This window comes from Monomorium pharaonis, chromosome 3, assembly GCF_013373865.1.
Source record: "Monomorium pharaonis isolate MP-MQ-018 chromosome 3, ASM1337386v2, whole genome shotgun sequence".
NCBI classification, from domain to species: domain Eukaryota; kingdom Metazoa; phylum Arthropoda; class Insecta; order Hymenoptera; family Formicidae; genus Monomorium; species Monomorium pharaonis.
In genome coordinates, this window is record NC_050469.1 from 4,140,108 (window position 1) to 4,155,816 (window position 15,709).

Here is a 15,709-nt window from a genome sequence, read left to right on the forward strand (position 1 = left end):
AGATAAGAATAATGTTTATACATATTTTTTTATTTAATCATTAATAGAAATATTTCATTGCTTTTTATATTATATTAATCATTAACATACTTAATTATTTTTAATAAATATTAGCCATTTACCATTATAAGTATGAAAAGAGGAAGAGATTATAATTATTATTATTTATTGTTATAATTTGTGAATTTATAATTAACAAATAATTAGTTTCTTTTTTAAATATATTGTTTTATGCATTTTATTAAATATGATATTTTGAACGCTTTATATTGATTATTACTTTATTATATTAATTTATACTTAAAATTTTATATTTCTTATAAGCAATAACTTATTAAGATTTCTACAGGTAGATTTCGAGTGGGCGGTGAAATTGAATCGTATTACTTTAGATTTTATTGGACTTTGGCCTGAAACCATACAAAACCCTTGGCAGAAGTTAATGTGCAATTTTCGAGCGTTTGTAGTTTTCGTGACAATAACGTTTGGTGTTCTGGTTCCTTCTTTACATTCCTTTATAAGAATTTATGGAAACATTATGCTAATGATAGATAATTTACAATTTACTTTACCAGCTATAAGTTGTTCAATAAGAATTATAATATTTTGGTGGAAAAAAGAAGGTAGATAATTTTCTACTATAACTCTACAAAATGTCACAAACATAAGCAATATATATTATAAATATATAATAAAGTTATATATAGGAGAGAAGATAGTTTTTGGACTAGATATAGAGTTATGGAATTTACAATACTTCGTGTTGAATTCTGGAAATAACTGTCCAATTTATTTCTTTACATACTGTTTAGTATTTAAACATTATAACATCGTTATTGGTCATTAGTGTTTATTGTGTTGTTATAAAGCTGCATTTCAGTATTGCAGATAGCTAAAAGTTTTATAGTTGTGTATTCTTTACATCATTTTGAGAAATATGTCGGGTATTATTTTTTTAATTTTAGTGTAACTTGTAAAAATCTTAAAATTTCAAGTGATGTAATTGAATTTAATATTTAACGTAATATGTGCATGCATTTGATGTATAAAATTATATTGCTTGTGTTTAGGGTTATGGACTACTTGCGAGTGTCGTGAGTTTGAGTCCTATAATCTCCTCGCACATAATTTGGTTATACTTTTACAATATTTATTAGCTAATATTGTTTGTTATAATACTTGTATATTTCTACAATTTACAAAGTTGGAAAAGCCAAAGTTATTTTAATATTGTTAAGTGTGTATTAGAATGTATAATATTATTAAATTAAGTGTATAATAAAATATATAATTTTAACCCTTTTATAGCTATTATACCAATCATAGAAATGATTGCGGAGGATTGGGTAAAACCGAAAAGTGCACATGAGAGAAATATGATGATCAGAAGAGCGCGGACTGAACGCATAATTCTTACTTGTACATATTGTATTATGATTGTGGGATGCTTATTTACCATCGTTCTACCTGCACTTGGAATGCCAATAAGACTAACGTCAAATATTACTGATCCAGGCAGAATAGTGCCCTTACAAACGCATTACATTTATGATATATCAAAACGGCCGCAGTACGAATTGACATATATAAGTCAAGCTGTCTACATAATTCTTGCAGTTTTATCCTATACTGGAATTGATCATTTTCTTGGGCTGGTGGTTTTTCATATATCTGGTCAATTGGACATTCTCAAAAATCATTTAATACATTTGAATAAATACATTTATTCTCATAAAGTGTTAAAAAAGTGCATAGCACGACATATCCGTTTACTTAGGTTAGATTACAGAAAATATTTGTACAGAAAGAGATCACTAATAAATATAGTTTTCTAAAGGACTTTCTTTTATTTCTCGGAAATTAAAATATTGTACTTTATTAATGTATAATTTGCTATAATTAAAAAACCCATGACTTTCAAATATTTATGGCTTTTTTTATATAAAATCTGTTAAAAATTAATTTTTTCAAAGCAAGAATAAAATTTATACCATGTTTTTTTGTAAATTACATAGTTTAAACAAATAGTGAAATATTATTAATAATATTAAATTATTTACATAATTGTAACATTCTAAAATTGTTTTATTCTTATATTACACTTTCTTTCTTATTTTTCTCATAATACGATTTTAAAAATAAAATTGGGTGCAATATAAACTGTTGATAAAATAGATTATTAAAAAATAGTAAAAATTAAATATAATACAATCGAATCAACAAGACAAAAACAAGTTATCTAAATCTAATCTTTATATACTGTTGTATTACATGTTGCATGCCTTACAGAATAGTGTAAGCCGTATAAAATATAAATTAACAAGAACTTGTACATTAAAACGAAAGACTCCTCATATACAATTGTATGAAAATGTAATATTAATTCTTACGACATTGGTTTAAATTATTACATGCTCATTTTTACTTATTTCATAAAAAATTTAAGTATCATGAGAAATATTATAAGAATAATATTATAAGAATTGCTATCTCAATGAATAGAAGATAATTTTTAGTTCGCGTTTTTGTTTTCAAAATTTTATTTTGAAATACTTTTAAGATACTTCTTGTGAAATACAAGTTAACAACAAAGTAGTATTGATGTCAGTATTAGTGATCTTCTTCTATACACAGAAATAATTTGTATGACATAAGTTGTTTTCTAAAAGTATATTTAACACATAAAATATTGTTTTGTAGAGCTATTACCATTATTGAAGATACGTATAACATAACACTTCTCTTATTATTTGTATATTTTGCAATACTTTTTGCTTTTTATGGTTTTCGCATAATTAATGTAAGTATTCAAACATTTAAATATACAAATTTATGTATTAATTAACATTTAATGTAAGTAAATTTGATAAGTTATTGTAAAGCATTTAAACTGTAACCATATCTATAAAATACTTTGTCATAGATAATTTTAATTATAAAAACTATATTTTTTACACATCTCACAAATTAATTAGATATTCGACGAGGGGAATAATTTATCACTTATTCACTTGGTATTTTTTATATCCACAATTTTCAATTTATTTATACATATGTGTATGTATTGTGCTCTCGGTGAATTTTTAATAGCCCAAGTAAGTTGTAATTTTTTTTATTAAAAAAATCATGTAAGTTGTATGTTATATAATACAAATTATGAATTATATATTATTGTTTATGTATTACTTACATGATTCGTTTGAGAAAGATGTTATTGATATTGAACAATAAAGTTTAATATTTATCATATAATGACACTAAATATGAACATTTAACTACCAAAATAATACAGAAAAGATTGATAGTAATTCAATATATAATAATAATAATTCCCAAAAAATCAAATTATTAGAATAATATTAGAAATAATATGTAAAATCTTTTAAAAAATAAAAGTTAGTAACTTCTTAAATTATAATTAAAGTAAAGACATTTATTTTATTTTAATTCACAAGTTAATTAAACTCATTTTATTACAGAACAATATGTACAATTTTTATCTAAAAATATTTTCAACATCTTTTAGTGTAACGAAATATATACAGCGGCTTACAATAATGAATGGTACTCTTTGGATCCTAAAATTGTACAAGACTTGTTGTTTCTGTTGATAAGAGGAACTAAACCACTCTATCTCACCGCTGGAAAAGTATTCCCCATGACAATGACCACATTTTGCAGTGTAAGATATTTCGATGTAATTTGATTTAATTATAGAGGAGAGAAGAGGGTTATAAATTCCATTTTGCTTTTATTTAAATAACTCAGTAAATATTTATGTAAATAACATAATTCTTGTCGGTACAAATTTGTTATCCATAAAATTCTACCAATCATCTTATAAATAAAAATTCTTTGGATATATATAACAGATACATATGTATAATTAATGAGTTACTGCAAAAAAATATTGTGGTTATGGAAACTGTAAACAGATATAAAACACTATCAGTAAATATATATTCTCAAACTTATTTTTGTTACATCTATTTACATTAGTCAGTTACATATAAATTATATCTATTTTTTATCTATTTATCTATTTTCATATAGCTTGCATAATAATATGTAATTAGGTGACATAATTTTAATTAATTTTATTTCTTACCTCAGAAATTATAACAAATAATATCTATTTTTTTCTTTTTTTTTTAAATAGAATAAATATAGATCTTTTTATAAATTATTACATATACTATATTGTAAAAAAAATTAGTAAAAAAATTGTAAGAATGGGGGAATGATAAGCCACGATTTTAGCTCTTTCTGTATTTTATTGTTTAAACTGTTTTTACCCTAAACGAACATGTTTAATGTAGTCGTTACCTTGTTTAAACATAAAAATTCGTATTTGTAGGTATTTTGTGCAGTACTACACAACTCGCGTAAAAATCGTGAATATTATATTGAAATGCAATTTTAGGTATAAAAATAATTTTATATCATAATATTATATTATATTATATTGAAATGCAATTTTAATCCAGAGGGGTGCCGAAATCGTAGTTTATAGGTCTTCTTTCTTTATATTTATTTACAAAAATATAAGTTAATTATATGTATGTATATTTAATTTTTCTAACAACATTTATTGAATTCATCTATAACAAATATACATCAATAAATATAAAATGTTTATGGATCATCACAAAGTGTCAATTCCCGATCTTCGAAATTAGGCAATATTGACAGTATGTCCTAAATGAATGAGTGATCAGTTTTCTAATTACAGAAGTTTAAGAAATGCTAATAATACAACAGGTGTGATCATGGATTGAATAAACATGCTTTTACAATTTATTACAAAAATACCAACCAATTTTATTTTAATTTAATTTAATTTTATTTTAATTTAATTTAATTTAATTTTAATTTAATTTAATTTAATTTAAATTTAAATTTAAATTTAAATTTAAATTTAAATTTTAATTTTAATTTTAATTTTAATTTAAATTTAAATTTAAATTTTAATTTTAATTTTAATTTTAATTTTAATTTTAATTTTAATTTTAATTTTAATTTTAATTTTAATTTTAATTTTAATTTAAATTTAAATTTTAATTTTAATTTTAATTTTAATTTTAATTTTAATTTTAATTTTAATTTTTAATTTTAATTTTAATTTTAATTTAATTTAAATTTAAATTTAAATTTAAATTTAACTTTTAATTTTAATTTTCCTTTTAATTTTAATTTAATTTTAATTTTAATTTTAATTTTCCTTTTAATTTTAAAGTTTAATTTTAATTTTAATTTTAATTTTAATTTTAATTTTAATTTAAATTTCCCTTTAAATTTAAATTTCCTTTAATTTTAATTTAATTTAATTTTAATTTTAATTTTAATTTTCCTTTTCCTTTTAATTTTCCTTTTAATTTTAATTTTCCTTTTAATTTTCCTTTTAATTTTCCTTTTCCTTTTAATTTAATTTAATTTTAATTTTAATTTTCCTTTGAATTTTATTTTAATTTTAATTTTAATTTTAATTTAATTTAATTTTAATTTTAATTTTAATTTTAATTTTAATTTTAATTTATTTTAATTTATTTATTTATTTTATTTATTTTATTTTATTTATTTTATTTTATTTTATTTATTTTATTTTATTTTATTTTATTTTATTTTATTTATTTTATTTATTTATTTATTTATTTAATTTTAATTTAATTTAATTTTAAAAATAATTTTATATTTATTTATAAATTATTTTTCAAATAATTAAAAAGTTGCCGCTGCTGGTTTCGAACCCGGGACCTTAGGATTACAAAACTTGTACTCTATCTACTGTGCCAATTGACTTATTAATAATGGGTACTTCTTATTGTCTATATATACTTATTAGTACATTAAAATTAAAATTAGACTTTCGAGAAAAAATTGTAAGAGGCACTTTTATTGCAGATTCTTATTCGGAAAAATCATACAAACATATTAAACAAAAATTCAATTCAGAAAAAGTTGATAATTATTGTGTAAACAATGTTAATTAAAAATTAAAAAATTAAAAAATAATTAAATAAAAAATAGCTTTGTGTCAAAAGTTATGAATGTTTTGGGCTAAAATTTTCGAGACTTTTAGAGAATAGTAACCGCTACTATTTAAGCCCTATTACAAGAATTTGCCATCACTTGTCCATTTGTTATTAACAATTTAAAAAAAGATAAATTTTGGCAGTTTTTAATTTTTTTCTATTTAAAAAATAAACCAATTGGAACGTTCGACGGCTCATTTAATAGATATTTTTAATACCTATAAGCTTATATTTTTTGTTTTTTGCTAACAGTAATAAATTTTTTTTTATTGCCAAAAAACGAAAATTTTCACCTTCTTTCATTGTTTACACAATAATTCCCAACTTTTTCCGAGTTGAATTTTTGTTTAATATGTTTGTATGATTTTTCCGAATAAGAATCTGCAATAAAAGTGCCTCTTACAATTTTTTCTCGAAACAGTGGTTTCTGAGTCTAATTTCCCTGTACCATATATGTTATATAAACTGACACAATTATTTATAAAAGCAGTTAAATTTTGAAAAATATATTAAAATAAATAGCATTAATTTATTTACCTATTAATTTCATTGTTAAATTTATCTTTTTCCATAACCTTAATAATTTGATGGAAATTGCAATCTATTTAGCACTAATACTTTGAAGCGTTCAAGTTGTTAATTAAATGGTTAATTATATTTAAGTTGGGCTTATATATGTAAAATAAATTGGGCCAAAATTACAGGATATATTATTGCCCAATTTATTATATTTAATAAATAAATAAAAATAATTTTAAAATATATCAATTATTTATTATATTTTATGCATTATGTATTATACATATAATCGTATCGTTTAATCAATCGAAATAGATATCAGTATTTGTAATACAGAAATGGTATTTTTTTAAAATCTTACAAAAACATATTACGAGTCTGATATCGATTATTTGCAATTAATATTCTATTTAAAACTTTTGTTTTTCTTTATGATCTATTTAAAAGCCAAACATAGAAGATAACAAACTCAATAAAATAATAGATTTTATAAATTATGTATTAGCTAGTTACTTCAGTCTATCAGACATGGAAAACGGTATGTTACTTTGAAATATTTAAGTCTAATACAATTAATATATTAAAATAATTAAAATATAAGAATTGAGAAAAAAAGCTATAACTAGGCAAACCTAAATATAACTGTTTTGGAGCAAACATCTAATTCAAACTAGGTCCTATACGGGCTGTAACCGGGCAAACTTAACTGTAAGTCTTGGAGAAAAAGTTGTCAATTTAAACCAGGCTCAATTCAGACAAGCCCAAGTTCAAATATCCTAAATAGGCCCTGAATAGGCCCTGAATAGGTTTCAGTCCGAAAAGCCTTTATTTTGGATGTAACGCCCTAAGTAACGCCCATATGGGGCCAATATTAAATACGACATGCCTAGATGAATTTCCACACGGGAAGCGATCAGGCGACAATTTTTTATCGGAACACAATATAAGAAATTGTATTTATACATAATAGAAAAATTAGCTAAAAAAGAAGAAGCATTTACTTTATAATATTGGACCAACATTGGAAATTAATTTCCACTCAAAATATAATATTGATGGATTTGCATTTACTTCTCAATATTGCGACAACTTATACTGCTACTAGATATTTTTCAAAATTATAAAGAATAAAACTACCTGCAATACTAAAATGCAGCTTTCATAACAACACATTCATGACCACTAGTCGTGTTACAACATTTATAAGTGTGTAAAAACTAACTTAGATGATTATTCCCAAAATACAAAGTATACGAAATATCGTAAATTTCATAACTCTACATCTAGTCTCTAGTCTATAACTACCTTCTCTCTTCTAATTGTTACGTTAAATGATTCTGAATTATAATTTTAATAATATTTTTTATGCAATAATCTTTATTACAATATTAGTAACATATTAATTATTAATTGATAAATATTTGATTTTATTGTGTCTGTATATATTTTATAGATATCTATATGTACATTATTTTATGTATATGCTGCATATATTTTCAGTTTTGTAATCATATATTTATCTTATTTTATATATATATATATATAACTATTAATAAAATTTTTTTTTGTAGTTACTGAAAACGTCAGTTGGATATGTATCCGTTTTACATACAACAAGACGTGATTAAGAAAGTGACATAAAAATTTAAATTTTTTTCATAATATGTATTATTTTTATAAAATGCAATAATTTAAGAATTATGTAAATATTAAAATATTTGCAAATAAGTTATAATTTCATTATATGATTTAATTAAAAATTGTATTAAATTTCATTAAATATTTAAACTAAAATAATATGGAATTGAATAAAATTCTGTATTTTAGCTCAAAAAGATTCACATTTTTCATCAATTAAATCCAATCATTAAATATTAATTATTTGATATTAATTACATATTTATAAATAAACACTTACTAACATAAATATGGTATACAATGCTGGAATTAATATAGATGTAAGTAATTAAATACAAAAATTAAAAAAATGGTTACTCTATAATAAAATACTTAAAAAAAAATAAAACAAAAAGACAGTTTTAAAATGCTCAAAAGTAAAAATATATTTTAACAAATGTCAATTATTGGGTATAGATATATTAACATCATTGCATAACAGCAAACTATTAAACAAATTATTTTGTTCGTAAGTAGGTATAAATACTTGAACACATTTTTAACATTTTAATCAATATTTCTTAGATATAAAAATTACCTTAGTATTTAAAATATGCTGATTCCTACTTAATAGTAATATTTTTTACACTGTTAACGAATATGAATATCAAAAAATTCTTACAAATGTATGTACATTGAAAAAAGGCAGACCGTATATAGTGCTAGATGTAATTCTGTGTAGTCTATTGTTAAAGCATCGTAACGTCATAAGCTATAGCTATTATGAAAACGTGTGAATGTAACAGATGTGCTTTTTTATCAACGTGACAACAACCTGTTATTATGAAAATTTTTTCACTACTTTGCGTGATACTGAAAACTTAAAAAAAAGTGATATAAAATATTTAAAATAACTTTGTTGTAAATTGATTGTTTGATACTTTTAAAAAATGGTATAATGGTCATTCAAGTAAAACAACTTTTGCTGAACAAATGATAACATCATTTACCATAATATCATAACTTTCTGAAAAAGGAACAGTCTTTAGATAACACTCAACATGGACAAATCGAAATATACCGGATATCAAGGTGTTTAAGCTTATGAATATTGCAATTGAAAAAAGGAATAACTTTATGAAAACAATTTATTTTTCATGTAGTATAATAATGAGATTTAATCCACGTTTTTCTATTATTAACTGAAATATTGCGCAACATTTCTTAATATTATAATATTATACCAATTCTTAAAACATTTAATTATTTCTAATAAACATTAAGCATTCATTATAAATATTTAAAATAAGAGATTATTATTGTTTGTTACTTATTACTTTTTAAACAATCATTGAATTTGTTGTATTATAAACAAAGAGATTTAAAAAAAATATTTTATTTAAAATATTCTATTGAACATAATATTTTATACTTTTGCATTAATAACTTATGTGTACGTTTAAGATATTTTCTTATGAGTTAGATTTATTGAAGTTTCTACAGGTAGACTTTGAATGGGCTGTAAAACTGAATCGTATCACTTTAAATTTTATTGGACTTTGGCCTAAGATTGCAGAGAACCCTCGACAAAAGTTAATGTGCAATTTTCGAGCACTCGTTGCTTTTATGGCGATGATATTTGGCATTCTAGTTCCTTCTATACACTCCTTCATAAGAATTTATGGAGACGTCTTGCTAATGATAGATAATTTACAATTTACTTTACCAACTATAAGTTGCGCGATAAGAATTATAGTATTTTGGTGGAAGAAAGAAGGTAGACAATTTTTTATTGTAACTCTAAACTGCGATTGTATTGTAACTCTAAAATGTGATAAACACAAGCAATATACAAAATAAAATTATAATAAAATTATGAGAATTTAAAAAGATTATCTCATAACGAGAATAATATCCTTATCTCTTTATTTAATTTTATATTAATTTTTTTCTCAAAAATATAATTAAAAAATTATTATTTCTTTAATTATATTTTATTGCGTTTATTAAACTTTACTGCTTATAATTAGATTTAATTTTAGTATAGTTTCTATTCGAATATTGTTTCGTATATATTTAAATATACAATCTATACATTTTTTAAGCTGTTATACCAGTCATAGATATGATTGCGGAGGACTGGATAAAATCGAAAAGTGCAGAAGAGAGAAATGTGATGATCAGAAAGGCGCAAATTGCACGCATAATTCTCACATATGCATATTGCATCACAACTGTAGGGTGCTTGTTTGTCGTCGTTCTCCCTGTATTTGGAAAAACAATCAGACTAACGTCCAATATTACTGATCCAGGCAAACTAATGCCTCTACAAACCTATTATATTTATGATGTAACAAAACGGCCGCAGTACGAATTGACATATATAAGTCAAATTATTTACATAATTTTTGCAGTTTTGTCTTATACTGGAGTTGATCATTTTCTTGCACTGTTGGTTTTACATATATCCGGTCAAATGAATATTCTTAAGGATCGTTTGATAAATTTGGATAAATACGTCAATTCTTACGAAATGTTAAAAAAATGCTTGGCACAACATATTCGTTTACTTAGGTTTGGATGTTTACAAAAAATATTTGTATATACAGAAATGTTATATCTTGTACAATTTATTTTTTCTTGTGAAATATTTAATCTATATAAATATCTTGTATAGAGCTGTTATTATTATTGAAGATACATATAACGTAACACTTCTTTCATTATTTGTATATTTTGCAATACTCTTTGCTTTCTATGGCTTCCGCATAATTAATGTAAGTGTGCAAATATTTGAAGCTATTTATTTGTTTATAATTAATCTTTACTTAAAAATAAATTTTAGAAATTATTAACGTGCAATAATGCTTTAACTATACTGTAACCATTAGGTTACAAATTAATTCGGTTCCTTTTTACATTTAATAATTTATAACTTCGTTTTAAAGTTAAATATTTTCTCGCCTTTTGCAATCTATAAGTGTATATAATTATATTCTCAAAACACTATATGCTTTGACAAAGTAGACGACATAGTCTTATGAACACAAAAAATGGGGATAAAAAAAGAGCATTTAAGGCATTGTATTTTTTACATTTTAATTTAAAAAAACGTTATTCACAATTATTTTAAATACGAATGCATTCATTCAGAACATGCAAAATGTTAAAAAATTATATTTTTCTTTCCATATTATAATGACTTCTATATAACGTTTAACATTTAACATTTAGCCTTATATTTTTGTAATTTGTATATCTTTTTGTATTTTGTGTTCAAATATTTATTGCTCCCTTTTTCTCTTTCCTTCATTACCTTTTCCTGCCTGCTTCCCTATACATGCAGGCCGTACAGACATGTTAAGGTAGAACTGCTTATGAAGCCCAAAACTCTAGGTAGATGTATCCTCCTATGGAAAAAGGCTAATGAAAATTAAGATTTGTTGTCTTTTCTAATGGGTATGACTTGCGTACCAAAATATTAATATTAACGACCGCGCCCCCACCATAGACATTATACTCATAGACTGCGCGTTTTGTAGCCGCATGTACAATGACACAAGAGTGAGAGAGTAATAGCTTAGTGTCACTCTCCCTCTGTCTGACTTTAACTATATAGACATATATTAATGAGTTTATCGAGTCAAAACTGTCAAGTTTCTTTCCGCAAAAGCATTCGTTAGTGATTTGATTGATAGAATAAAGTCATCGAAAATTATTTCAAACATGTATTTGACTTTTTATTTTAAAAACTTAAATTTTATAAAAAAACCGAATTAATTTGTACAACTAACATATTTTTTGTTACATGTACGTCGAAAGTGATCCCTCCTGTATCATTTTTTTGTGGATGAAGTCGCAGATTTCAACACTTTAACATTTTTGTACAGTTCTTGTCCTCTAATAGATGGCGTAAATTATGATAAAAAATATTTCAGCACGACTTTTTCAGCACGTTTGATCATTTCAGTCATATTTTAGAATGTGCAAGCACGTCATCTCGCGACACATATGGTAACTGATATAGGCACTATCCAATATTACTGACATTTACCGATGTTTTGTCGCTTTTACGAAACTTTAATCTTAATCTGCCAATTTATGAGAACCCAAGACATTCAAGGAATCACACATCGACGTAGGGGTAACAAAAAATACGGTATGCAACGCGAGCGTAACGGCCTTCTGTGCACTCATGTGTCCACTCCCCGCACTCGTACAGGAAAGGCCAACTTTCGCCCGCTTTGTACGCTCTTGTTATAATGTACTATATATAATAATATTAATATTCATTTTATATAATAATTTCAATGTTTCATAAATGTTTATAATAATTTTAATTATAAAAATTTGATTTTTTGTTACATATCTTACAAATTAATTAGCTGTTCGACGAAGGAAATAATTTATCACTCATTCGTTTGGTATTTTTTATATCTACAAATTTCAATTTGTTTCTACATATATATTTATATTGTGCTCTCGGCGAATTTTTAGTGGCCCAAGTAAGTTGCATTGTTCCTTTTATTACAAATGTTATAACAGATGTATAAATTATATGTTACGTCATTTAAGTTAAAATTTTAACTTAAATGACGTGGCATATAATTTATACATTATTATACAGATTAAATTTAGGATATTATTTTAATCTGTTATTTCTTTCACAAGGTACTAAAATCTAATATTAAAAGTATATTCAGGAAAAAGTTGAATAGTGTAAAAATAAAGACAAATAATAGTAAAACAAATTAATTTGAAAAAACTTCAAGATTGAATGAATACCACTTTTTTAAATAAAATTATATGATTATTTAAATATAACAAGATTGTTCCAATTACTTTACATGTAAAATTAAAATAGAATACCTAAAAATCATTAGTTTACGCGAGATATATCACATATTATATTAATATATTATTATACTCCAATCTGACATATTTCAATACAAAGTATAAAATATCTCGAAAATTATTAATTTTTTGATGCTACCTTGATAGTTTTTTAATATGCATAATAATATAATTAAAGAAGTTATATTACGTGTATAAAAAACTCATATAATTTTATTTTAAAAAATTATATAATCTTTAGACATGTAACTTTAAAAAATTAATTATATTTGAAAATTGATTTATTACTGTTATTTTTCTTTTTACAAAATATTATCCAATTTTTACCTGAATGTATTGATTTATTCTTACCTACAAAAATTAAGACAATATTAAAATCCCTATCTGTAGTATATTGCTAGTTTTATATATATTATTTATGATTTGTTAAAAAAATATTGCTAATGAATTATCAAGTTTAATATTTGTCATATGCATATATTTCCCACACACATATAATGGAAATTTTAATAAATAATATTAAAATGTAATATAAATATATAATTTTATAATAATTCTTTCGTATTTATTTATTATATATTATACATATATATATAACTTGCTAAATATTTTTAATATTTTTTAGTGTGATGAAGTATATAGTGCGGCTTACAATAATGAATGGTACTCTATGGATCCAAAAATTGTACAAGATTTGTTGTTTTTACTTATAAGAGGATCTAAACCAATTTATCTTACTATAGGAAAAATGTTCCCCATGACAATGTCCACATTTTGCAGTGTAAGTTATTTTATTTTTATATTTAATTAAAGTTGTGTTATAAATACATTTAAATTATATATTATAATTTATTTACATTTTTATGGAATTATTTACTAATTTGTAAATATTTAATCTAATTATGTATGCATTATATGTACATATACATATATACGTTTTAAAGAAGCTATCTAAATATCTTAAAAATTAAGTCCTATAGGTAAAAATCTTAAACAAAAACGTTATAGTTTGAAGATATATAAAAATATGGACTTAATCTTGAATTGCATCGCCAAAGTCAAGATAAGATCATCTTGAATTTTTTAAATTTAAAACCCTCTATTTCTTGTTACATTTTTTATATTAATAAATATCAAGACAAACTTTAAAATACCTCAGAAGGTTTCCAATTAAAAAAAAAAAAGTATATTTTGTAACAAAATGTAGAAGATTGTCTTTTTCAGCATGAGTGCGGAGAGCGGACGCAATCGGAGGCACTTTTCGCCATAGTTAACGAATTACTAATTTATAAAGATATTGTGTTGTAAGTTTGTAAACAACAGATAACTGCCGACATATCAAAGACGAAGAGGCAAAGTTTTCATTAACGGCGCGCTTTCCCTTTTACTCCTCCGACATGCTAATACAATAAACCGTGCTATAGTTCGAGTAGCCCTAGCTTCTCGTGGCGTGCTCTCATTCGTATAATTTTAAAAATTAATACTTCGATTATTATTGTAAATATCGTAAAATAGTATAGAACTTTTGTGTTTACCTCAATCCCTTCTACTTTTTATTGAGCAATAATAGATATTACGCGATAGTCCCTGTATATCTTCAATATATCTTCAAACTATATGTATATATATGTATACATGTATGTATATATGTAAATGTATGTAGATATAGGGTATCCTTAAAATTTTCATACTTGGATAAAGCGGACTAAATTGAGTCAAAAAGTTTTCTATCATTTTGCAATTTTTATAATAGTTTATGAGTTTTTAATTTATAAAGATAGTTGAATTTGCTCAGCTTGCTGCCAAATGCAAGGGTGCGACAGGGAGTTGTGCGTAAACAGTTAAGCACGTTCAACAGACAAAAGTGATCAGTAAGCGCTCATCATTGATTCTTTAATATGATTAATTGTTGCCTTTACTTCTCCGCTGGATCTAGAAGTAAAAACTAATCATATAATAAAGAATCACTGAGCGTTTATTGATTTGCTTTGTCTGCTGAACGCGTACATTGTTGCTTGTAGAGAACTCTTCGCGCACTGGTAGTAGGCCAAACAAATACAATTATGTTTATAAATTAATATCTCGTTAACTATATTACGTAAAATTTTAAACTGATAGAGGACTTTTTGACTTTGCTCTATCCAAATATTTAAAAAATCCCAAAATTTTAAAGACCCTATATACACATTACATGTCTATTTATGTATTCTTTTTTATCTTACATACACGTTAATATGTTTTAAACTTATGTGACTTATATGCATCATATTATTAACTATTATTAAAAAGTATATTTTTTATAGTTAATAAAAACATCAGTCGGGTATATATCTGTTTTACATACGACGAGAAGTTAGTTCGTTTATGAATATGAGATAAATTTGAATTTGTCTGATAGTAGCGGTATGTTACTTTTATAAAATATGATAATATGTAAAAATTATGTAATTATTAAAAAATTTTAAGTAAATTATGGATTTTATTGCATTATTTAATATAAGAATTTTATTAGATTTAGATTTAATTTAAATTAAATTAAATTAAGTCAAATTAAATTAAATTAAATTAAATCTAATAGATTTAGATTTAATTAAAAGAGATAGAAGAAAGTTTATACCAAATTAATTTTCTTAAATAAGCCTTCCTTATTTTATACTAACTATACATTGCATTCTATAAATATTGAT

The 15,709-nt window shown here is 23.3% G+C and overlaps 1 protein-coding gene across 1 annotated transcript; it reads left to right on the top strand.

Annotated features, from left to right (window-relative positions):
• The first annotated feature begins 274 nt into the window (after window positions 1-274).
• Window positions 275-15,487, top strand: LOC105836121 (odorant receptor 49b). Its single transcript, XM_036284390.1, has 8 exons — window positions 275-623; window positions 1,309-1,777; window positions 2,701-2,800; window positions 2,976-3,095; window positions 3,527-3,682; window positions 12,554-12,673; window positions 13,648-13,803; window positions 15,326-15,487. Exons 1-8 carry the CDS (start codon window positions 443-445, stop codon window positions 15,377-15,379), a joined length of 1,356 nt encoding a protein of 451 aa, XP_036140283.1. The 5' UTR covers window positions 275-442; the 3' UTR covers window positions 15,380-15,487.
• Window positions 15,488-15,709: the final 222 nt, after the last annotated feature.